The sequence below is a fragment of the Nannospalax galili genome, unplaced genomic scaffold, assembly GCF_000622305.1.
Source record: "Nannospalax galili isolate Female #2095 unplaced genomic scaffold, S.galili_v1.0 scaffold221, whole genome shotgun sequence".
NCBI lineage: Eukaryota > Metazoa > Chordata > Mammalia > Rodentia > Spalacidae > Nannospalax > Nannospalax galili.
The window spans coordinates 543,724-568,102 of record NW_008344592.1 but is presented as its reverse complement, the minus strand read 5'-3'; the positions used below and the strand labels follow the sequence as shown (position 1 = coordinate 568,102).

The 24,379-nt window shown below is 40.9% G+C and overlaps 1 protein-coding gene and 1 pseudogene across 16 annotated transcripts in view; one reads left to right on the top strand and one right to left on the bottom strand.

Moving 5' to 3' along the window:
* The first annotated feature begins 2,482 nt into the window (after positions 1–2,482).
* The window catches only part of Rbm39 (RNA binding motif protein 39), a 39,114-nt gene continuing 17,217 nt past the window's right edge, over positions 2,483–24,379 (top strand). For 2 of the 16 annotated variants that reach the window (XM_029567205.1, XM_017800029.2), the window contains exons 1-11: positions 2,552–2,845; positions 3,440–3,503; positions 3,729–3,801; positions 5,241–5,290; positions 8,778–8,849; positions 9,940–10,134; positions 15,722–15,787; positions 15,883–15,936; positions 18,094–18,211; positions 20,043–20,195; positions 23,075–23,212. In XM_029567205.1, the coding sequence (XP_029423065.1) occupies positions 18,149–18,211; positions 20,043–20,195; positions 23,075–23,212 (354 nt within the window). In that variant the 5' untranslated portion in view covers positions 2,552–2,845; positions 3,440–3,503; positions 3,729–3,801; ... (4 more) ...; positions 15,883–15,936; positions 18,094–18,148. Of the gene's footprint in view, positions 2,846–3,439; positions 3,504–3,728; positions 3,802–4,722; positions 4,879–5,240; positions 5,295–6,113; positions 6,169–8,777; positions 8,850–9,939; positions 10,135–15,721; positions 15,788–15,882; positions 15,937–18,093; positions 18,212–20,042; positions 20,196–23,074; positions 23,213–24,379 lie in introns of those variants that run through there. The other 14 variants (XM_029567204.1, XM_017800027.1, XM_008840764.2 and 11 more) reach the window with 12 other exon arrangements.
* On the bottom strand, positions 13,353–15,713 carry LOC103740195 (annotated as a pseudogene).

The following is a 24,379-nucleotide window of genomic DNA, read 5'->3' as shown; positions in this document are numbered from 1 at the left end:
CCAAAGATAAAATCACGTAGTATTTTTGATATTTTCTTCTCAAGATAAAAATATGCATTATTTTTCGGAGACTTAGTTTTCCAGCTGGAGTACTTCAGGAAACAATTTAAGTACATTTAATAATCAAATGACTTGGCCCTTACATTCTCACTTTTTTTTTTTTCCTAGACTGAATTTTTATATAGCTCTGTAGGCCAGGCTGGCATCAAATTACAAAGTGCAGGATGACCCTGAACTTCTGATCTTCCAGCCTCAACTCAAGTTCTGCCTGTTTGTTTTTGGATTTTTTTTTTTTTTTCTGTAGCCCCAGCTGGCCTGAACTCACTATGTACACCAGGCTGGCCTCGAACTCACAAAGATCCGCCTGCCTCTGCCTCCCAAATGCTGGGATTAAAGGCGTGCGCCACCAAAGCCTGGCCACTAAAGGAGATTTCTAAATTCTTCTCAACTCATCTCTGTACAGAACCTGGAAAGAATCTTATTTAAAATAGTCACCTATATGCTTTGATATTTACAACAAGCAAGTCAGAATTACAGAGTGAACAAAAAGTTTAGTCTATTGTTTCCTATGTACAATGCTTCAATTTCCTGTAATGACTTTGCTGCCCCAACCCCCCCCTTTTTTCAAAATATTTTTTACTTTATTTATTTATTATTTTTGAGACAGGGTCTCCCTGTAGCCCCAGCTCTTCTGGAACTCACTGTGTAGACCAGGCTGGCCTTGAACTCACAGAGATCTGCCTGAGTCTGCCTCCAGAGTGCTGGGATTAAAGGTGTGTGCCACCACATCCGGCTATTTTTATTTTATGTAAGTGTATTGCCTGCATGTATGTAAGTGTAGTTGTGTCATACCCTCATTTTTTTTCTTAAGACAGTGACTTATTCTGTTGCTCAGGCTTTTCTAGCATTCACTGCTAGATGGCCCAGGATAGCCATCTTCTTGTCTCTGCTTTCCAGTGTTAGGCTTACACACATGAGCCATCACACACAGAGGCTTTTGGTTTTTTGTTTTCTTTGAGACAAGGTCTCACTATGTAGTCTTGGCTGGCCTGGAACTCACAGAGATCCTCCTGCCTCTGCCTCCTAGATGCTGGGAGTAGAGGCCCAGAGAATGCTGCTTAATGGTTACATGTCCTCATATGTATTATTTAAAGCAGGAATATGTCTGGTTTTGCTATTGTAGTTTTTTGGTTTTGGTGTCTTAACTTGCAGGGATCCTCCTGCCTGTCTCCAGTGTTGGAGGCCATACTCCACTAGGTTTGGTTAATGTGTTGCTTTGGATGGAGCCCATGGCTTCATGCGTGCTAGGCCAACACACTACCAACAGAGCTACGGAGGCAGCCCCTACAGGTTTGCAATGATTAAAATATTTTTCCAGCACTTCAGTCATATGGCTTAATTTTCATCATACTCCTGAGCCTTCATTTCATTAAGCTTCCACCACTCCCTGCTGAATCTGGGAATTCATTAGTGAACATTTCCAGCCTTGGTCAGTGGGAACACATGGCGGCTTGCTGTGTATACTTCCCCTTTCCGAAGAAGTGGAAGAAATGCTCTGGGAGCCTAATTTGCTTGCCCAAGGTCACACAGTGTTGGAGCAGCAAAAGCGTCTCATTTCAAATCCTTTATACCCTCAATCATTAAGCTGTTGATAGGGTTCCTGATTGGTTTGCTATTTTATTTCAAGCATTTTTTTTCTGAAAGGTAAAAATCTTACAGTGGATGATGTCCTCTCCCCGTCCCCTCTTGCAGTATAAACCAAAATCAACGGCAGATTTACACTTAGGCTGCCAGGGCTCTGAGACTCGAGCAAGCAGCCGAATTCTAGGGGAAAAGGGGGGCACTTTTAAAGTAAAAAAGCAACCTCGACATACTAAATTCAGGGGACAGAAAGCTAGCCACTGCCGAGAGAAACAAACTCTTTTCTTCCCCCCATCTTTTCGTTGCTTTTCTCCATCGGGGTCGCACCTAGCTGGGTGACATCAAACGACAAAGAAATCACACCTTTTATTCTACCCCTGGTTCCCCTAACCGTACACTCTCTCTCCTCGCCTCGGCGCTTTCCCCTTCGTATCCACGGCCCGGAATTTGGAAACGATCGTTCTACCCTACGGCCACATGTACTAGAATAGGTAGCCTTATGGCGACCTTGACAGCCATCTGGGTGGAAGGGCGGGCGTTGGGGGGCGATCCGCTGTGAGAAGGGGGGAAACCTTCAGATCCCGGGACTAGCGGACACGAGCCCGGCAAGGCGCCTCTCAGCAGGGAGTTCTTCCAAAGATTGACAGACAACACACCAACTGTCTTTGCCCCAGCCACAACATAGTCTCGCGAGATATCTGAGCTTTTCTGGCGGTGCGGTCCAAGGCGCCTCTCTAAATAGGGGGATGGGATCGTCTATGGCGCAATCATTACACGAGATTAGGCCACGGTCGCCAGAGCCCTACTGAGGTCTCGCGATAGTTCGTTTTGTTCCCCCGTCTGGAACACAGGGCAGTTTCTCGCGAGAGCCCGTGCTGAGGGCTCCGGGAGACCCCGGGTGTTTGTGTGTGTGCGTATGTGTGTTAGTGAATGTGAGTACGGGGAAGCAGCGGCCGCCATTTCAGGGAGCTAGCCGACACTGTCGCAGGGGTGGATCCTGAGCTGCCGAAGCCGCTGTCCTGCTCTCCCGCGCAGGCTCCTTTAATCCCATTATTTCTTTTAGATTCGCTTGGGCCTAGACGCCCTCGGAGCCCGATATTCGGGTTGGGCGGTAACCGCGGCCTGGGCCTAGGGGCTTAACAGTAGCAACAGCGGCAGCGGCAGGTTTCCAGAGCGGAGCACAGGCGCTCGAAAGCCGGCACAGGTACGGGGTGTCGCGGGCGCGGTCCTGTCCGCCTTCCCGAGGCGGGATGGGCCGAGCCGCCGACCGCGTTTTGGCGGCTTGTGGCGACGCGGGCAGGGGATGCTCGGGATACCGGCCTCGTTCTCATGGCCGCGCCCGTCGTTTCCGGAAAGAGCACCGGGGGATGGGGGTGGCCAGGACCCCTGGGGAGGTCTCGGGCGGATGGCGGCCTGTCCCTTAATCCAGGGCTGGCCACGACCTCCCAACATGGCGCCCGTCGAACGTTACCTTGGTACACAACCCCTCCCAATAGGGAGTTTCCCTCAGCGGCTAAAATGGCAGCGCGGGTTGCGTGCGGACTGGGGCGCTCCGGGTCGGGCTCTCGGTAGTGGCGTGGTTCCGGGGAGGCCCTGTGAAAGTGGGCAGCGAATTCGTATGCGTTTTAGATTTACGTGCCCAAGTCAGGACTGAGTCGGGTGCGTCGCACCATTTTAGTCATTGTAGGGCCTTTGAAGGATTTTCTTAAAATTTGAATTGTCTAGTCCGAGAAGGAAAAAAAAAATTCGAGCAGCACTGGCAATTGTTTACTCACGGAATGATTGTCTTGTTCCCTAGGCGTTTAGAGAAAATGGCAGACGATATTGATATTGAAGCAATGCTTGAGGCCCCTTACAAGAAGGTGAGAAAAAACATGTCTGTGACGTTTCTATATTTCTTAATTTAGCAATATTCACGAAACTACTGCTGAAATGTAAACTAACCTCCCCGGAGCCCTCTTGATTATCTTATCAGAGATGCATTACGTGTAACTTACAAAAGTAAATATATGCTATTGATGTAATAATATTGTGCAGTAGTTTCACTTCAGCGTGATGAATAAATGCCCATCTATCTCTCTTTGTAGACTTGCCTAACGATATCTCACCTCTACTCCCATGAATTCACCTTTGATTCCAGTGTGAACTGTCAATCATAAGGTAGTAATTGAGTGACTTATCGCTGTACCGTGGTCCCCTAGGTAAAATGACTCAACTAAGATTTCCAGCTCCAGTTTGGTATAGCAAAAAGGTGAATGTAGTGGTTTGGGAAAATAGCAGGGGTCCAAGAATAAGAAAGCATAACCAGCCTTTGGCAAGTAAATCTTCTGAGTCTTTTAAGAAGAAATGGGTGAGATTTAAAATTTACATATATAAAAATACATAGAAGGCTGGTGATAGTAAATCTTTAAAACAGGCAGGTGGTGATCTGCTTCTCAGTTAATAATTATTAAAATTCTTGGATCCCTGAAAAGAAATTTTTTTTAAAAAGGCAAAAGAGGCAGTATCACAGCTTAGAGTCACTTGATGACTGTTTTGCTGTTCTCCATAGTGTTTTGTTTTTAATTAGGCCCTGCCATAGTATTTCACACTAAAAACTACAAAGGAATTATTTTGGCTAGTTATAGAGTATGACCCATTTCAGTATCACAGTAAAAGTAAACACTCTTCTTTCTTCCACCAGTTGGTGGTGAAAATAGCAGTATGCATGCATTATCACTGGTGACACAAACCGTAAGCTTTGTAATTTAGCAGTAATGCTCCTATAGCTGATGTGTTCAAACTTAAACATTGCGCTAAACCGTTTAAAAATAATGCATTTGTTTTCAAGTATGTAGCACGACCATGTGGTGCCTTTTGGATGAATTCTTATAGCTTTAAATAATTTTGTGATGCTTAGACTCTTGAAGACGTACTTTCTGTTTTAATGTTTCTTGTCTTAGTTTAACGTGGATGTAATTCCATGTAAACAGGTATGGAAGTAGAAAATGTTTAGGCTGGACTGGTGGTTTATTAATTAACTTTTCTTGGGTTCTTGGGAGTCAACATTACTAAAGCAGTGTGAATCCCTGTTTGCTTCAGGGCGAGATGTGTGACAGAGGTGGCATCAAGCTCTTACAGTCCCAACCCTCCAACGGAAATGGGCGAAGATCTCAGGAATGGCATCGGTCACAGGAAATCGATAGTGGCTGGCTGCTAGCATTGGCCACTTGGGGCTTAGGCAGAAATAGAGCCATGGTACTGACGAAAGGGACCATAGCACACGGAATAAAACTCAAAATGACTTCATTCATGTTTCATAGAAATTATATTTAACCACTTCAGCATTGTAATTCTGGATAACTTATTTAATATCTAAATATGTAAGAAAGTAAAATTAACATGCTAATGTGGAAAGATTTGATTTTTGCTTCTTAATTAAGCAACAAAGTGGTTAAACACATACCATCTAAATTTTTTTTATAGCCTTCCATGTTAAACTAAAAAGTAATTAGTTTTAAAATTGTTTTGTATTTTCTTATTCCTATTCCCTTTACCCTTTGACAACTTGAAATGTTACCACTTCGTCCTCATGATGTTCTTCTATCAACCTTGCTTAGGATGAGAACAAGTTGAGCAGTGCTAACGGCCATGAAGAACGTAGCAAAAAGTAAGTTTGAAGAAGGAACCTGGGAGGGGGGAGGTTAATGTACGTCATGTGGTTGAAATCTTAAGTTGTGTTCTTGTGCTTAAAAGCATCAGCTAAAATTTTCTTCTGAAGGCTTTCTTTGCTGCTTAGCAAATTGATTGTATACTTTTTGGGATGAGAAAGTCCTTGATGTAAAGCTGTGGAACTTGTGTAGATTTCAGGATCTGGTTTCAGGGACCTTCTGGATACTTTCCCTTCAAGTCCATCCCATGATACTCTTGTTAAGAGATCCTGCAGTATTTAAATTTGGTAACTGGCTTAATTTTTGGAGATGAGTAGAACTTAAATTGTGGAACTGAAAGAAGAGGTGTTACAGTGAAAAAAATAGTATGGCCGTGGAGCTGTGAGTTACTTCTGCTGCATGCCGCTGAAGGCTCTTTTGGTAGTAGAGAAATGGCATATTTAGGATATTAATGTGATTTTCTTTGACTTAGGTGTTTGAAATTCTAGGATACCTAAGGCAAAAATTATGAATATGGAATTTACTTGGGTTAGATGAGTAACATGAAATAGAAATAGGAACTTTATGCTACAGACTAGTACAGAAAACTATACAAAATTTATAAGCTTAAAGCCTGTTAGCTGTTGAAACTACTTTTCTGTTCTGAGGTTAGTGATTCTTAACATCAGGTGGTCGCATTATGTGCATTAAGTTGTACTAGTCTATGTTGTTTGTGATGACATACTAAGACATTTTGTCATATCATGACCCCATAATACATAATGAAAAATGATGATAAAATATTCACTTATTTGACTCTTTTTTGGCTCTTTTCCTCCTAAGAGCTCAAAGTGCTTCATAATAACTACCTCAGTCATCCTCACAACAACTTTGTTAGGTAGGTTCATATAATTTCATAAAATAGATGAGAAAATTGTTGAATTTTGGGTTATTGAGGGTTGAGTCAGATTTTTAGAATTTTCTAAATGGTACGTACTGGATTAATATATGGGCTGAATGTGGTGATACAGGGCTGCAATTGGAGTGCTTAGGAGGCTGAGGTAGGATGATCACAAGTTCAATGTTAGTTTGGGTTTCATAGTGAGACTGTTAAAATAACAAGATAAATTAAAAAGACTTGCACGTGGTGGCACATACCTTTAATCCCAACAGAGACTGGCATATCTACATAGCGAGTTCCATGCCAGCTAGGGCTACATAGTGAGACCCTGTCTCAAAAACCTAAAATCAAATAAAAAGAGAAAAAAGGTCTAATTTATGGAAAATGCTTTTTTCTGATACAAGCTTAGGTGGGAATCACCCATAGTTTCTTACTAGTCATAAGTGGCTATGGCAGAGCAGATTGCATTAGTCTTAAATTACTTTGAGACATTTCATTCCAGGGTTTATGAAGTTTTAATTAAACCTTTAACAAAGTGATAGTTTAATGTTTCTGTTTTGCAATTTTACTCTCAAATGAAAAACCAGTGCACAGAAAAACATTCAATTTAGATGTCAGGCCTAGTGACTAAAGATTTCATCTCAAGTGATAAAAGGTTGTAGACAAAATTTGGAATGCAGATCCTACACTATTTTGTCACACCTTGGCACTAATGTCATCTCCAGCTTGTTGTTATCCTGTATCTAAGTTCATTATCAGGAAATTTTTATAAGGAATTTGAGTATTAAGTACTTCATGGAGATATTTAGTGTACTTTTAATGATGGAGAAAGTCCTACGGGGCTGAGTAGAATGAACAATTTAATTGGCCATACAGTGGTTTTAAGGGAAAGCTTTCTAAATACTCCATCAAGTAATATCTTCAAAATGTACAAAATATTTCTATCAGATTCTTACCTTAACTGTAGCTGATTAAAGAGGTGATTACCTTGTTTAATCAGAAATTATTCATCCAGTTTTTTTGAAGGAGCCAGTCTTTAAGATTAATAGAACAAGGCCGGGTGTGATGGCACAGGCCTTTAATCTCAGCACTCTGGAGGCAAGAGGCAGGTGGATCTCTGTGAGTATAAGACCCGCCCAATCCACATAGTGAGTTCCAGGACAGCTGGGGCTACAGGGAGACCCTGTCTCAAAAAAAAAAAAATTAATAGAATAGTATATTAAAGAAATTTGTTAAAATTTAGGAATAGATGAAATACAAGTAGTTACTCTTGTTTTAAGAGAATTTGTGTTAACCTGTAAGGAAAATGTCATTTTTGCATGGTTTATCCTTAAGATTTTATTGTTTTGAAAAACCATTGAATGTTGAAGGTGCTAGTTGTTGGTGAGCTGGTAAGAAACTGCACATTCTTGCAAAGAATTGACTATTATGCTTTCACTTTGCTGTCTCCCAGGTTAGGTTGTTAGTCATAAAAAGGACGAAGTTTAATATAACAAAAAAGTTACAGTTAGCCCACTTTCTGAAGAAGTAGAACCCTGAGTTTGTCAAGACCGCCAATCGCTTTAAGTACCTTAAGTACATGAAGTGCTCTGGAAGTATTTGTTAGTGTATCTAGTTTTGTAGTCTCCAGTGAGAATTCATTCTGTTAAGCTTTTTAAAGAATTAGGAAAAGAATAACAATAAAATGACACAATGGAAATATATTGGGCTACTGTGGTGTGGATTATCAAATTTTGGAATAAATGACTTTTCTATTTTTTTTTTCTTATTTTCCAGAATACTTTGCATTTAAAATTTAGATCTTCTTACATGGAAGAGGTCAAATCCAGTTATAGCAAAACACCTTTACAGCAGAGGCCATATAACCAAAATGTCCAAAGGCCCCAGCCCAGTGGACCATTTACTTCAATGATGTTCAGTACAAAAATTCCACTGCCGCTAAAGACTTTGGAAAGTCCCATTTAAGTTGTAACAGGATTTGACTATTAGGATGGATTTTGATAACCATTTCTTTAGTTGATAAATGTTCTTTGAAGCTGGAGTTTTGTTATATAGAAGTATCCTGGTTTCTTGCAACATAAGTCTTTTGTGTGGGCGTCTATATAGAAAATTATATTTTCTGATACATACTGTCCTTTTACTTGTCTGGGGTTGCCTTCAGATGTGGGTGGGGACTTTAAAAAGTCTTAACAACACCTTAAGTTAACAAATGAGCTCTTTTTTTTTTTAAAAACTCTTTTGGCAGACTTAAATCTTAGAGCATATGAGGTAAAATAGCTGACTGCCTCTGCTATGGGCCATCTTTGAGCAGAGCAAATTTTTGTTTTTTTTTTTTGGCCCTATTTCCTGGGGATGGGGTTAATTTTTACCTTGTCCTCTCATTTGAATTAATTATAGATAGGACTTTGGGTTTTAGCCATGTCACAGAAAGTTCTAAGAAAGTGTGAGGTTTTCAAATGACTAAGGTGGAGTGTTAACTATTGCCCTTTCTGAGCATTGGCATTGCTTTGACTTCTATATAAATAATGAGTGTAGCCTAATTTTCTGTCATGTGCTACCTAGCATATATATTTCTGACAGTCAGGTGGATTATCTTGAAATTTTAGACAAAGTTTCTGCCTCCTTGGAAAGCTCTACATCTCCTTGTGATTGGAGTGTGGGTTTCAAGATTACAGAAGGTGGGTGTCTTCATTTTCTATTTTCAATCACTCTAAGATGACCTGCTTACAGGTTCTCTGAGGCAGACGTCAGTTGTTCTTGTGCTAACTTTGCTTTGATACAGACTAAATAGCTGATTAGTTTTCCTAATGATGTAGAGTTGTCAAAATGTTCAGACTTTACAACCACTACAAGTGGACGTTTTAGTGGAATGAACTTATCTTGAAGTGTTTTTCAATTTATATTGAAGTATCTGAAGGCACCTCTCTTAATTTGGGTGATGACAGAGGTACATATTGCAAGGTATAATTATGAAAGGAGTGGGTGAAATGCCGTGAGGAATACAGAAATGAATAGAAAGATAACTGTCTTTTTTACCTTTCAGAGTTTGAGATTTTATAAAGATTTATGAAGGAAGGTCAAGTTGATTGTTGTTTTTGATTGCACCCTACAGGCTTGTATAAACTGGCTTTAAAATGGCATATTCCATTTCATTCTTTTAAATTGAAAGTGTTAGAAATGGTCATATTAAAACTGGAAATTGTCAAAAAGAATTTTACTGCATTTATAGTATCCTTTATCATTACTTAAAAACTAATGTGTAAATGGCCTGTTGAAAGTATAAAATCTTAATTATAAATGGGGTCAAAATTGACTTGAACTAAATCATTACTGAAAAATTTTGTATGAACAATTACTAGTTCTTAAATATGAACTGGATGTTATTGCTGTAGCTTATGGATTGCATTAATGCTCTGTGGCCTGTTACATAAATGGCAGTTAAACATTTTTTTAAGTTCAAGCTTTGTTTTATACTTACCAGCAAGTCCTGTTTCTTACTAAAAGTAGTAGCTGGCTTGCATTGCAAGTCTTTGCAATTCTTCCGCTTAAAACATGTCTCTGAATTCTTTACCATCAGTGTTGTAAGGCAAAAGTTGGTGTTTATATGCCGTACCAGGAATTTTTTTTCCTAAAGTATGATTATGTATCTTTACAATGGTCAAAATATCAAAATAAATTTCAAAAGGATAAACATCTTGACCATAAAAGGAAGTATATATTGGTTGGTATTTAAGCCAGCATGATAATGATAGGGTTTTTTTCCCTTAGGAGAAAAAAAAGCAAGAGCAGAAGCCGTAGTCATGAGCGAAAGCGAAGCAAAAGTAAGGAACGCAAGCGAAGTAGAGATAGAGAAAGGAAAAAGAGCAAAAGCCGTGAACGGAAACGAAGTAGAAGCAAAGAGAGGAGAAGAAGTCGCTCACGAAGTCGAGATCGCAGATTCCGAGGCCGCTACAGAAGTCCCTAGTATGTGATTATAATTTTGACTTTGGAAGGGTCATTCTCTAGGTGTTTAGGGAGCAGTTTTACTGGAGGAATATGAATTGTGAAATTTTATTGAACTGGTTTAAAAAGTATTAAAAATGAAAGATGTTGGCATTGAAGCTAGTAAAGTGAAAATGAATTTGCTCAATTTTTAGGCTCCTCACCCCCTTATGAATGAAAGGTTCTTTAATAGATTTTAAACTGAATGCTTTACTGATTAAGGCACAGGACTTTGCATGTGTTATTTAAGCAAGTTAAGAGTAAGTTCATTATGGATCATGCTAAACATTTAACTGTATTTAAACAGCTTTGGGAAGAATACTGTTTTCTAATCAATGTATAAAACAAGTAAGTAGTCTTTAATACTTCAGTAAGACCTTTAAAGTGTATGAGAGGTATTTAAATTAATACTTCTTTTTTTTTTTTTTTTTTTCGTCTTTTTGAGACAGGGTCTCCCTGTAGCCCAGCCCCAGCTGTCCTGGAAGTCACTATGTAGATCAGCCTGGCCTTGAATTCACAGAGATCTGCCTGCCTCTGCCTCCCAAGTGCTGGGATTAAAGGCATGTTGTCTCAAAAAGACTTAAAGAAAAAAAAGAGGTCCGATCCCTCTGGAGCTGGAAATAAAGGTAGTTATAACCCACCTGATATGGGTGCTGGGAACTGAACTCAGATTCTCTGCAAGAGGAGTATGGACCATTAACCCCATTATATCTTTTTTTTTTTTTCTTTCGTGTTTTGAGACAGGGTCTCCCTGTCATGTCAGCTGGCCTGGAACTCACTATGTAGACCAAGCTGGCTTTGAACTCACAAACATCCGCCTGCCTCTGCCTCCCAAGTGCTGGGATTAAAGGCAAGCGCCACCATGCTCAGCCATTATATCTAATTTTAAAAATTAGTGGAATTTGAAGACAAATAGATCTGAATCGGCCTCTGATCTTTTGCTCTTAAGGAAGTGACTTGGGCATAGCTAGTAATGTGAAAAGAATACTCATACTGGTATAATTGATGGCATCTAAATTTGGATCTGGTTCTTTCATCCTTAAAATAGAAAAAATTGAAAGTATTGGTTGAATTCCATGTTTGCTATACTCCTCCAAGTTGTTTGCTTCATAAATTGCATGCTGAGGATTAGACCACAGTGCTATTTTAATTGTCAGTGCTATCTTAGAATTTGTATTTTCTGAAGATTACCTACATTTTTCAAGTGGGATGATGGTGTTTTGTCAGGATGAACTAAATGGGAGTCAGTTACAAAATTTGGGATACTATTTTTGTTGAAAACTAAGTTATTTTGTCTGCCTGTTACCTTGGTCTGAATTTATTTAAAGATTAGTTCTTACGGAAAGTTGTGGCCAATGCCTTTAATTCCCAGCACTCTGTCTCTGTGAAGGCAGCCTGGTCTACATAGTAAGTTCCAGGCTAGTTGGGCCTACAGGGAGATCCTCTCACCTCCCACCTCTCAAAAAGTTGGATTTCAAGTGATTTTTTTTTTTTGTTAAAACTCTTGGAGAGTTTAACAGTTAAAGGGAGAGGAAATAGCATATTTTTCCTTATAAATTCTTAAATGAACTTAAATTTATACAATTTATCATTAGTAGGCTCCAGGGAGGCAGTGAATTTTAAGCCAACCAAATCTAGTAATAAGACTGCCTCAAAAATTTTTTAGAGTGGGGCATGGTGGCCCACACCTTTAGTTCCAACACTGGGGAAGTAGAGGGAGATGGATCTCTGTGAAATGGAAGCCTGCTTTGTCTGCATAGTGAGTTCATAACAGGTCCCCTTTTTTTTGTCTTTTTGAGTCAGTCTCCCAGTAGCTCTAGCTGGTCTGGAACTAACATAACAGATCTGCCTTCAGCTCTGCCTCCCATTGTTGGGACTACAGGTGTGTGCCACCCCGCCCAGCTTGGGTCCATTTCATTGAATGTCTCCTAAGGGAGTAGGATAGTAGGATGAGCAAAAAGTACTTGTATTGTAAATGAACTATTGTGAAGTAATGGGGATTGAATTTAGGGCTACTCCCTTGTTTGCTAGGCAACAACCCCCCCCCCCAGTGTTTTTGAGACAGGGTCTCCCTGTAGTGGGGGCTGGCCTTGAAGATCAGCCTGCCTCTGCCTCTCTAGTGCTGGGACCACAGGCTTGTGGCATCACATCTGGCTGGCAAGCATTCTTCACTAGAACTGTATTCCAGGTCCTCTGAACCATGTAAAATCCTTAAATTTCTGATGAGTAATTGAATGGGCTTTACATCTCTATTATGGACTATTTGGCCATAAAGAACTGATAACTAGTGCATTAAATGTGCTGTCATATTCTGTTTAAGAATTATTAAATGGAAAAATCAACTTCATGGATATAAAAATACTATGAAATTTAATTTTTAAAATTTTATTATTTTATGTGTATGAATGCTATGCCTGTACGTAAGTTAGTTCACCCGTGTTGTGCAGTGTCCGCAGAGGACAAAAGGCTGTTGGATCCCCTGGAACTGGGGTTAAGGACAGTTGTTAGCTGCCGTGCACGTGCTGGGATTTGAACCTGGGTCTTCTGCAAGAACAGTCAGTGTTCTTAACCGCTGAACTATCTCTCCAGCCCCTGAAATTTATTTATTTATTTTGCCTTTTGGGACAGGGTCTCCCTGTAGCCCCAGCTGGTCTAGAACTCACTATGTAGACTAGGCTGGCCTTGAACACAGAGAGATCCACCTGCCTCTGCCTCCCAAGTGCTGGGATTAAAGGCATGTGCCACCACGCCCAGCTTTCCGGAGGCAGAGGCAGGTGCATCTCTGAGTTCAAGGCCAGCCTGGTCTACATAGTGAGTTCCAGGACAGCTTGGGCTTCAGGGAGACCCTGTCTCAAAGACCAAAAAAAAAAAGTCCTTAAACTGGCTGTGGTGGCTCATGCCACAGATCCCAGCACTACAATCTTAGCACTCCCAGAGGAGGATCAGGAGTTCAACCTCATTCTTGGCTACGTAGTGAATTCAAGGCCTGTTTGGGCTATAAGATCTGTATGAGAAGTTTTTAAAATGTATACCATAAGCCTGGAATGGTGGTGCACACTTAATCCCAGCACTTGGGAGGAAGAGGCAGGTGGATTTCTCTGAGTTCAGGGCCAGCCTGCTCTACATAGTGAGTTCCAGGCCTACTGGGGCTGTAGGGAGACCCTGTCTCTAAAAGACAAAAAAAAAAAAAAGTATACTATGGATGTGCGTGTGATATGCACATATTTTTTTTTCCAAGAAAGAACAGTAAATTACTATGTTACTGCTGGTGTGAGGGAAGTTCAGAGTCACTTTTACTTTGTGTGTGTGTGTGTGTGTGTGTGTGTGTGTGTGTATTTATTAATTTCTTTTCCTGGTCTTTTTGTTTAATATTTGTCTCATTGGCTTTGCCATTGGGAGATTTAAGAAGCCACCATGAAGAAGGATCTTCCCTGAAACCTTAAAGACACTCTCCCTAAGTTACATAGGACCAAGGCAGGCAGCAGAGTTTTGTTCTTTAGTATTTTTATTATTTTATTGGTGTGTTTTCTGTGTGTGTGTGTGTATGCATGCACGCGCCATGTACATGCCTGCTATGCAAGGAGGACAAGAGGGCATCAGATCCCTTGTAATGGAGTTAAAGACAGTCTGTGGTAAATGGCAATGTAGATGCTGGGACCTGAATCAGGGGCCTCTAAAAAGAACTAGCCGTGCTCCTAATTGCTGAGTTATCTCTAGCTATGGCATTAAGGTTCTTTTACAAAGATTGGAAAGGGTCTTTAAAGTCTCTTTGAATATGTGGTTAAAATGGCTTTTGTTTTTTATATTCACTGACCTTCACTCTGGGTCCTGCCTTTACAAGAATTCTGGGTGGGGCTGGGAATGTAGTGCAGTGGAAGAAACGTGCCTAGCTATGTGAAACTGGGTTATATCACCACCAACAAAAAATAGTTTTTTTTTGCTTTTCCCTAATACTGTGCTGATTTGTCCTAGGAATTTGCCATATTCTCTAGGGAGAGGCAGATGGGTTTCTTTCTTTTCCCTGTAATCTTACTCTGTCAAAATATGTAAAGGTGTATAGCATATATCTGTTCAGTTGATCAGTTATGTGGCAAAAGACCTTTTTAAAATAACAAGGGGGTAAAGGTCCTAGGTTTTCATAAATTAAGGGTGTTATAAAAAGCTGGGAGAGATCAAAGCCAAGTCAGGTGACACATACATCTGTAAATCCAGCAGTGGGAGGCTGAGGCAGGAGGATCAGGAACGCTAGGTCATCAGCTAAAGCAAGTTCAAGACCAGCCTGGGCTACAAGACCCTATCTGATGGGGTGGGGAGGAATCCAGAGTCTCATAGAAAGGCAGTAGTGTGTTGGCTCGAGGATCTTTTTGATTCCGAAATCTCATTGCTAGCTGTAAAGCTGTAAACCTAAAGAAAAGTCCAACACCCCCTAGGATTTTCAGGGCTTCATCTGAATGTTTAAGAAACTTTTCTTCACACATCTGGCACTCAGAATTCCTGTTCTTGCACATTGCATTGTAGGAAGTGTCATCTTGTAGAACAGGGTTGTGAGGTTGAATAAGCCACAACAGTCAAAGCTTCTTTCCAGTTCATGCTGGGTGCTGTTACTCAAGACCCACCAGAAAGCATTGATGGCATCTGTCTGTTTGCTTCAAATAATGGCCAGACATGAGCAAGAGATTCCAAACTGGAAGATAAAGACTAAACCAAGGATGATCATGTATAAAGAATAGCAGGACTTGGTGGTGGTTAACAGCACCCACCAGTCCAGCCACTGCAGTGAGGAGAAGGAAGACTCCAACAGCAATGACTCCTCCAATGATGTGAATGCTGGACACCAGACCCAGACCTTTTCCCCAAGCAGCCACTTCAGTGAGCAATAAGCCCAGCAGCATGTTGAGAGTGCACAGCGTGTTCTTGGACGAGGCAAAGACTCCGCAAACCATCTCCCCAGTTCTGGGACCCCAGTGGTCCCTAGGACTTGTGGGGGAAGGTATTGGGGACCGTTTTCTAGGACTCTGACAGCTTCTGTCCCTTTAAATTGAAGCCCTATTTGTGTATATTTTTAAGGCTCAGGAATGTAAGCACAATTGTGGGATTGGGGGCTGAAGTAATATAATCTCAATGCTTAAGAATACTGGCAGCTTTTTCCAGGGAACCCAAGTTCAGTTCCCAGCATCCACATGGTGGCTGACAATGTCCATCACTCCAGTTTTAAGGGATCCAATACACTCTTCTGGACACTGGCATTGCATGACATGGGTGCACTTACATGCAGGCAAAACATACATAGAAAATTTAAAAAATAACTATAGACTGATGGTTTTTTAGAGTCTATAAAAGTTTTGAGGCTGTAACTTCTGGTCTTGGCACCTCTCTTTGGTCCAGGATAGATAAATACAAGGGCAGTAGATCTGGGATAAAGTTAAGAATTTTCTAAGTCATTTTGTTTCCTTTTCATTTGAGATGGAAAGAAACAGCCTAAACAATGTAAAATTTGCTGAGAGCATGAAATTCCATCTTAGCAAGACCCTAAGACTGTAACTAGTATAATTTTGTGTTTCCTTTTTAGCTCCGGACCAAAATTTAACAGTGCCATCCGAGGAAAGATTGGGTTGCCTCATAGCATCAAATTAAGGTTTTTAAACATACTTCTGAATTGCTTAAATTGTTTTTCAAGGAACCGATGTGATGTACCTGTTTGTAACTTATAAAAATATTTTACTTTTGCAGCAGACGACGTTCCCGAAGCAAAAGTCCATTCAGAAAAGACAAGAGCCCTGTAAGGTAGCTGTTAACTTCTTTTCTCTTTTAATACAAAGTTTTGCAAAAAAAAAAAAAAAATTAAACCCCTTTTGTAATTTTATGTTCTGCTAAATTTTATAATGATTTTGATAAGATTAACTCTTAACTTTCTAGTACTTTTTTTTCTTTTTTCTTTTTGAGCCAGGGTCTCCCTGTAGTCCGAGCTGACCTGAACTCACTATGTAGACCGGGCTGGCCTTGAACTCACAGAGATCCGCCTGCCTCTGCCTCCAGAGTGCTGGGACTAAAGGCGTGCATCACCATGCCCAGCAGTTTTTAAAATTTTTTCTTTTTCAAATAAGGTCTCTCTGGAGCCCCAGTTAGCCTGGAACTGGCTATGTAGACCCAGGCTGGCCTTGGACTCACATCCTTCTTCCTGTGCCTCCAGAGTGCTTTGGTTAAAGGCCTGCGCCACCACACTTAACTTCATTTCATATGAAATTAATAAATAATGAGGTTTAGGAAACAAATCTATTTGGCACTGATTCATGAAAAAATATATATTAGGTGTTTTACTGAATTGTAGTCAATATTCATGAAAGTTGCCTAGATGGATTTTCTTTCTAGACGAGAATCTGTACAGTTTACTGCTATGGTTCAGGAAACATTTTGTCATATGGTAGCATTCTTCACTAGCATTTCTGGCTGACTGTAAAGGGAACTTTTTTTTTTTTTTGTCTTTTTGAGACAGGGTTTCCCTGCAGACCCAGCTGGCCTGGAACTCACTAGGGAGACCAGGCTGGCCTTGAACTCACAGAGATCCACCTACCTCTGCCTCCTTAGTGCTGGAACTAAAGGTGTGTACCACCTCGCCGTGCTAAAGGTAACTTTTTTTTTTTGGTCTTTTTGAGACATGGTCTCCCTGTAGCCCCAGCTGTCTTGGAACTCACTATGTAGACCAGGCTGGCCTTGAACTCACAGAGATCCTCCTGCCTTTTGTGAGTTTGAAATCTTATCTTTTTAGCAAGTATTCATTTCCTTATAAGAAAATAACTAGTTATCATCATTCTCTGAATTGAATTAAGATTTGTAGTACTTTGACCATTGCTTAAATGACATACAGGCTGGGCATAGTGGCATAGGCCTTAATCTCAGCCAGCATAAGCAGACGGATTTCTGTGAGATTCAACCCAACTCAGTTTACATACCAAGTTGCGGGCCAGCAGGGGCTATAGAGATACTACTATACTTTAAATAATAGACATTCAGACTGGTTAAAAAGCTTTGGTGCAGGAGTACTTAGTGGGGGGCCCAGGGTTCCCCATCCACAGCCCAACAAACAAAAGTATCCATAGAATTCTAAAGAGTATAAACTAAAGTTGTTGTCCCCCCCCCCCTAAAGTGTTTCCTAATGTGCAGAGTATGAACAAAGCATGTTTGGGCTTTTATCTTTTTAAAATTAATTAGAACCTTAAATACTGTGGTATATTGTGCTTTTACTTTTTCCCCTTATTGGAGCACTTAAGTGACATCTACATCTGCAGGTTTAGAAGTCTGGTGTCTTTATGTTTTTTGTAAAAATGAATAAGTTGAATCTCACTTCATATTTATTTAGGCAATTTCACTTTTTTTAAAAAAAAAATAGCATACAAAAAATGTGTTTTATGCTGGATGTGGTGGTGTACAGTGGTGCAAACCATTATAATCTCAGCACACTGGGAAGCAGATGCAGGTGGATCTTTGATCTACATAGTGAGTTCTAGGTCAGCTAGTGCTGCAGGAGGCCCTTACTTAAAAATAACTTTATTTTGAGCCTAGGGACATAGTTCAGTGGTAGAGCATTTTTGTAGTAAGTATGAGGAGGTGCTGGGTTCTGTCCCCCAAAATACACAAAGTCTGAAAAGATACTTTCAAAATATTACAGAGCTGGAGATGTACCTCAGTTGGTAGAGTACCTGTCTGGCATATAGGAGACTTCGGGCTTGATTACCCCCAGCAATGCGTAACATGAGTCTGGTGGTGTGTACCTGTAATTGGGAGAATTAGTTAAAGGTAGTCCTTAGTTACAAAAGGCATTCGAATATCTGTGAGTTTGAGGCCAGCTTGGTCTACAAAAAAAAGTTGGAGGGCTACACAGTCTATATGAGACTGTCTCCAAGTAAATTTTACTAAGTTAAATCTATATTCTTTTCTTGTTAGGGAACCTATTGATAATCTAACTCCTGAGGAAAGAGATGCAAGGACTGTTTTCTGCATGCAGCTGGCAGCAAGAATTCGACCAAGAGATTTGGAAGAGTTTTTCTCTACAGTCGGAAAGGTAGGGGTGGAGGGATCAGTCAGCGAAGAAGAGCACTTGCTATTCTTCAGAGGACCCGTGTTGGGTTTCCCAGCACATGTAGGCCTGGGAAATCACTCTGCTGGCTTCTGTGTATTCTTGTATGCATGTAGTGAACTTAAACACATGCAGTCAAACACATAAATAATAAATATCTTAAAAAGAAAGCCATTGCTGGGCTGGAGAGATGGCTTAGCAGTTAAGCCCAGACTGTTTGTTTGCAGAGGACCTGGTTTGATTCCCAGCACCCACATGGCAGCCACTAACAATCCTTGACTCCTGTTCCAGGGGAATCTGCTGCCCTCTTCTGACCTCTTCAGGCATTGCAGGAAACAGGTGGACTCACGTGCAGTCAATACACTCATACACATAAAATAAAAATAATAGGGACGGGAGAGATGGCTCAGCAGTTAACACTGGTTCTTCTTGCAGAAGACCCGGTTCGATTCCCAGCACCCACATGGCAACTAACAACTGTCAGAGGATCTGACAGCCTCTTCTGTCCTCTGTAGGCATTGCACATGGGTGCGCTTACCTGCATGCAGGAAATACATGGATACACCTAAAAATAAGTATTTAAAAAAAATAGTAAAAAAATATATTTTAAAAGAAAGCCTTGCAATAAGTGAAAGTGTTTTAGGTTTTGTCATTTATGTGTATGCGTGTATTGCCCGTGTGTAGATACATGCACCCATGTCGTGCAATGCCTGAGGAGGACAGAAGAGGCCGTTGGATCCCCTGGAACTGGAGTTACGGACAGTTGTTAGCTGCCATGTGGGTGCTGTGATTCGAACCTGGGTCTTCTGCAAGAACAGTCAGTGTTCTTAACCACTGAGCCATCTCCAGCCCCCCAAGTTTTGTCATTTTTAAGTTTTGTGGGAATGGTGTTGAAGCTTGGCTGATAAAGGTGCATGTTGCCAAGCAAGATGAACTGAGTTCAATCCCCATAATCCACACTCTTGAAGGCCAGAGCTGACTTTTAGCTTTTATAAACTGACATGACAATGTCCCCCCATCTTCAAATTAAATGATCATTATGACATAAATGGATGAAAATTATAAAAGAAATTTGGTATGCTGGGTGTGGTGGCACATGCTTTTAATCCTAGGACTCAGAAGGCAGAGGCAGGTGGATCTCTTGAGTTCAAGGCCAGCCTGGTCTACATAGTGAGTTCCAGGCCAGTTGGGGCTAGAGGGAGACCATGTCTCAAAAAAATGAATTTGGTTGTATCTGTCCCTACAGGGATAGCACATGGGACTCTGAGGCAGGAGGATTGACCTGAGCTTCAGGCCAGTTGGTGCTTCATAATTCCATGCCAGCCTCCTCTACTGAGTGGATCCCTCTCAACTAAACAGGAGAAAAGTTGTAAAATCCTTTCCTGGGTATAGCAGCAGAAATTTTTGGTCACCTTTCCATTTACCATTTTAATTAATTGGTATATCCATTGACTAGCACTGTATGAAAAATAAGACAGGAGGAAACACTTCCAAGATGTCTTCTGACCTCCAAACATGCACATTCCCCAGTATATAAAAAAACAACTTAGTTTATTCCAGGTGGCCCATACCTTTAATCCCAGCACTCCTGAAGTAGAGGCAAGCAGATGTCTGAGATCCAGGCTATCCTGGTATATATATAGCACATTTCAGGTTAGTGGCTCCAGGGAGGACCCTTTTCCAAAAACAACAAAAAGTATATTTGTGTATGTGTGTGTGTGTATATATATGCCTGTTGTCAAAACAATTACATGTGTATGGTTTGGAATGAGTTTTTGCACGAAGATAAATGCTACATGTGCCTTTTTCTTTGTAGGTTCGTGATGTGAGGATGATTTCTGATAGAAATTCAAGACGTTCCAAAGGGATTGCATATGTGGAGTTTGTCGATGTTAGTTCAGTGCCTCTAGCAATAGGATTAACTGGCCAACGAGTTTTAGGTGTGCCAATCATAGTACAGGCTTCACAGGTAAACTTTTTCTTGATTTAGAGCCTAACCTTGTTTTAGATATTCTTTGCTTTTTCAACTTTTCTGTGTTTAATCTGATAAATGACCTTTAATGCTGTCCTGTTGCATTAAAATAGAATTTGCAAACATAATATTAAAAGACTTGACAAATGTCTAAAATTTTATTCATGTTATTTCATTAGTAAGGGACATATATCTGATTGTTTCCTCTTGCCTTTCAAACGGAATGATTTTATTTTATATGTGTGTGGTATCCACGTGCCCAGGGGATACCCTCTACATGTGGGTGCTGGGAAACAAAATAAATTCCTCTGGAACTAGTGCTCTAAATGACTGAGCCATCTCATCTTTCCAGCCCCTAAAGGAATGTTTTTGACTGAATAAATTCAAATGCATTCTTTTTTTCTTCTGTCTATTTGAGACAGGGTCTCCCTGTAGCCCCAGCTGGCTTGGAACTCCCTATGTAAACCAGGCTGGCCTTGAACTCACAGAGATCTGCCTCCCTCTGACTGGGATTTAAAGTGTGCCACCACACCCGCTTGGTTGTATTCTTAAGAACATACATTTGTGTGATTCTTAACAATAGTTTGAATAGACATCAGTTGCAGAATTTTCTTTTAAATATGCTACCAGTGGAACCCAGGGTCCTGTGCATTCTAGGCTAATGCTGTTTCTCCTGAGTTATATACTTAGCCCAGTTGTAGAATTTCTTGAAAAATTTTGAAATAGGATTTGGAGCATATCTTTCTATATTAACCCATGTTATGATTAATTTCCACTTACTTGGTACTCCATAGTGCTTAAGTATTTCATAAAATTGAGTTTCATGGTCATATATTTTAGATCTTTATAATGTAAAAAATTAGAGTGCCTCACTTAAAAATTTTTAAAAATATATTTTATGTGTATAAGTGAATTGCCTGCATGTATGTAAGTACCACTCATGTCATGCAGTACTCACAGAGGCTGGAGAGTGCATTGGATCCCCTGGGACTGCAGTTAATGGACAGTCCTTAGCTGCCATATATGTGCTGGGATTTGAACCTGGGTATTTTGCAAGAGCCAGCCATTGCTCTTAAACTGCTGAGCCATCTCTCTTAGCCCCTGGACTGCCTCACCTTTGAGCATATAAGAAATTTTACTTAGGAGTCTTCTTTTTTTTTTTAATGTGTATAAGTGTATTGCCTACATGTATGTGAGTACACCTGTGTCATGCAGTGCTGCGGAGGTCAGAAGAGGGCTTTGGATTCCCCTGGAACTGGAGTTAAGGACAGTTCGTAGCCACCATGTGAGTGCTGGGAATCGAACCCGGGTCCTCTGCAAGAGCAGGCAGTGCTCTTAACTGCTCAGCCATCTCTCCAGTCCCAATTTAGGATTCTTATAAGTAGCCATGTGCCCTTGAACAATCCTGAGTTTTTCACTGATAATTTAAAAATGCCATGCTGCTTGATAGACCGTGACTCAGTGGTTAAGAGCACTGGCTGTTCCTGCAGAAGACCCAGGCTGGTAGCTAGCAGCCATACTTAACTGTAGTCCAGTGGATGGATTTTGATGCCGCCTTCTGACCTGACAGGCACTGCTCAACATGAGTGCACAGATAATGCAGGCAAAACAGGCAAATACAAAATGAAAATAAACTTATTGAGATACTAATTTAGTTTATTGTAAAGCTTGGTTTAGTACTAGTCATGTATATGAGTTTCCTATCAGAAAATGATCTTGTGGTAGAATATAAAAAAACCACCCTGTAACAGAGTGTTTTACAACAAATACTGAGTTGCTTAATGACAGTTTGATATATATCGTTCCTTGAGCCTTGTATTTCAGCATAAACTGATAAAGGCTTATGGTGACATTCAGTTGTCACAATGTACTTTCAGTTACATTGATCTTTAGTTTCTGTCTTTGTGTTGTGTTTGTAGACAGGGTCTCCCTTTAGCTGTGGCTGTCCTCAAAACTAGCTGTGTAGAAAAGGCTGACCTTGATCACAGAGCTCTGACTGCCTCTGCCCTCTTTCCCTGCAGTGCTGGGATGAAAGGCATGTGCCAGTCAATCTTAAGTTGTTTTCTGAAATTCTTTTACGGTTGATTTCATTTAGTCATGACATACTTTTTTTTTTTTAATAAAACTTACATAAGGTTTTTAAAACATATTAAATTTCAGCAATTCTTTGTAACATTTAGGGTGTAGGATGTAGCTCAGTGGAAGGTAGAGTGTTTGCATAGTGTGCACAGGTTTCCCAGTATCCTTTCCCCATTGCAAAAAATAACCAGTTTTGTAGGCCAGGCCTGGTGGAGCATGCCTTTAATTCCAGCATTCAGGGAGGTACAGGCTGGTGGATCTCTGAGTTCAAGGCCACCCTGGCAAGTTCTAGGCCAGCTGAGGCTATAGGGAGATCCCTTCTCAAAGAGATCAAAAAAACAGTTTTGCAATTTCATACTATTTATAGCATGGCAGTAATCACCACTGTGCATAGTCTGAACTTGTTCCTACCAAATCTAGCAAACCATAATTTACCTTACTACTTTATCCTAGTTGTTAACGTCTAAACGAATTTTTTCTCTATTTATTTAATTATTTATCTAGGTACAGGGTCTTACTGTGTAACCCTGGCTATCCTGGAACTTGCTTATGTATACCAGAATGGTGTTGAATTCCAAGAATTCTACCACTGCCTCAAGTACTGTCATAAAGGCGCCACCATACCCATTAAATTTGTGTACTTTCTATCATTCCTGTGAATGAATTCATAGAGTCATTTGGTAATTTTGTAAATCTCTAGTCTCACCATTTCTCTGTGTACCTAGTTGTCATTGAGCTAACCTGAGACCTTATTTATTAGTATTATTTGAGGTTGATTTTGCTTATTTTATTTACAGGCAGAAAAGAACAGAGCTGCAGCAATGGCAAACAATTTACAAAAGGGAAGTGCTGGACCTATGAGGCTTTATGTAGGCTCATTACACTTTAATATAACTGAAGACATGCTTCGGGGGATCTTTGAGCCTTTTGGAAGGGTGAGTTTTTTTTTTTCCCCCTAAATGTTTTATTTATTTATTTATTTATTTATTTATTTATTTTTTACTATTTTTGAGAGGGTCTCCTTGTAGCTCTGGCTGGCCTGGAACTGATTATGTAAACCAGGCTGGCCTCAAACTCAAAAGAGAGTCTCCTGTTTCTACCTCCCCAAGTGTTTTATTTTTATTACTTTATGTGTATGAGTTTTTGCCTGCATGGATGTAACTGTACTCATTTCATGCAAAGCCCGTAGAGACCAAAAGAGGGTGTCATATTCCCTGGAACTGAAGTTACAGAGTTAGAGTTGTTAGCACTCACGTGTATCCCTGGAATCAAACCCAGGTCTTCTGGAAGAACAGCAAGTGCTCTTAACTGCTGAGTCATCTCTCTAGCCCCTAATTTGTTTTCTTCTGACTGTAGACCGTCTCCCCACCCCAAAATTCAAAGCTTTAAAAAAATTTATTTTTTATTTTATGTGTATGAATGTATTGCCTGCGTGTAAGTGCACCCACTCATGGTATGAAATGCCCGTGGAGTAACAGATGGTGGAGTAACAGATGGTGGTTATCCACCATGTAGGTGCTTGGAATCAGTGGAAGAGCAGCAAGTGCTCTTAACCGCTTAAACATCTCTTCAGCCCATAATAATAATTCTACTGGAGAGATGGCTCAGCAGTTAAAAACACTGGTGGTTCTTACAGAAGACCTGGCTTCAAATCCCAGCACTCACATGGCAGCTAACAACTGTCCATAATTCCAGTCCCAGGGGATCCGACAGCTCCTTAGGACCTTTGAGAGCATTATACAGCCAATGGGGTGAAGGCACCGCCTACTATGCATATCATTATTTTTGTGACGTCAGGGGAGGGGGGTCCGGGGGAGGGGCCTGTGGCCCCGCCCCCGAAGGCACCGCCTACTATACATATCATTTTTGTGATGTCAGGGGAGGGGGGAGGGGCCTGTGGCCCCGCCCCCGCGCTTTTGGTTTTGAATATAACCGCTTTCAGTTTTCAATTAGGTCCGCTGTGACGTCAGCCCGAAGCGTGGCGGGGGCTGGGGCCCCGCCCGCGAGGGAATGCGGTTCTCCGACCGAAGCGCCTGCGAGGGCCCGCGTGGCTCCACCCACTCGGAGCCAGTTTCGTTTTGTTGTCGCCGAAGGCGACCGTG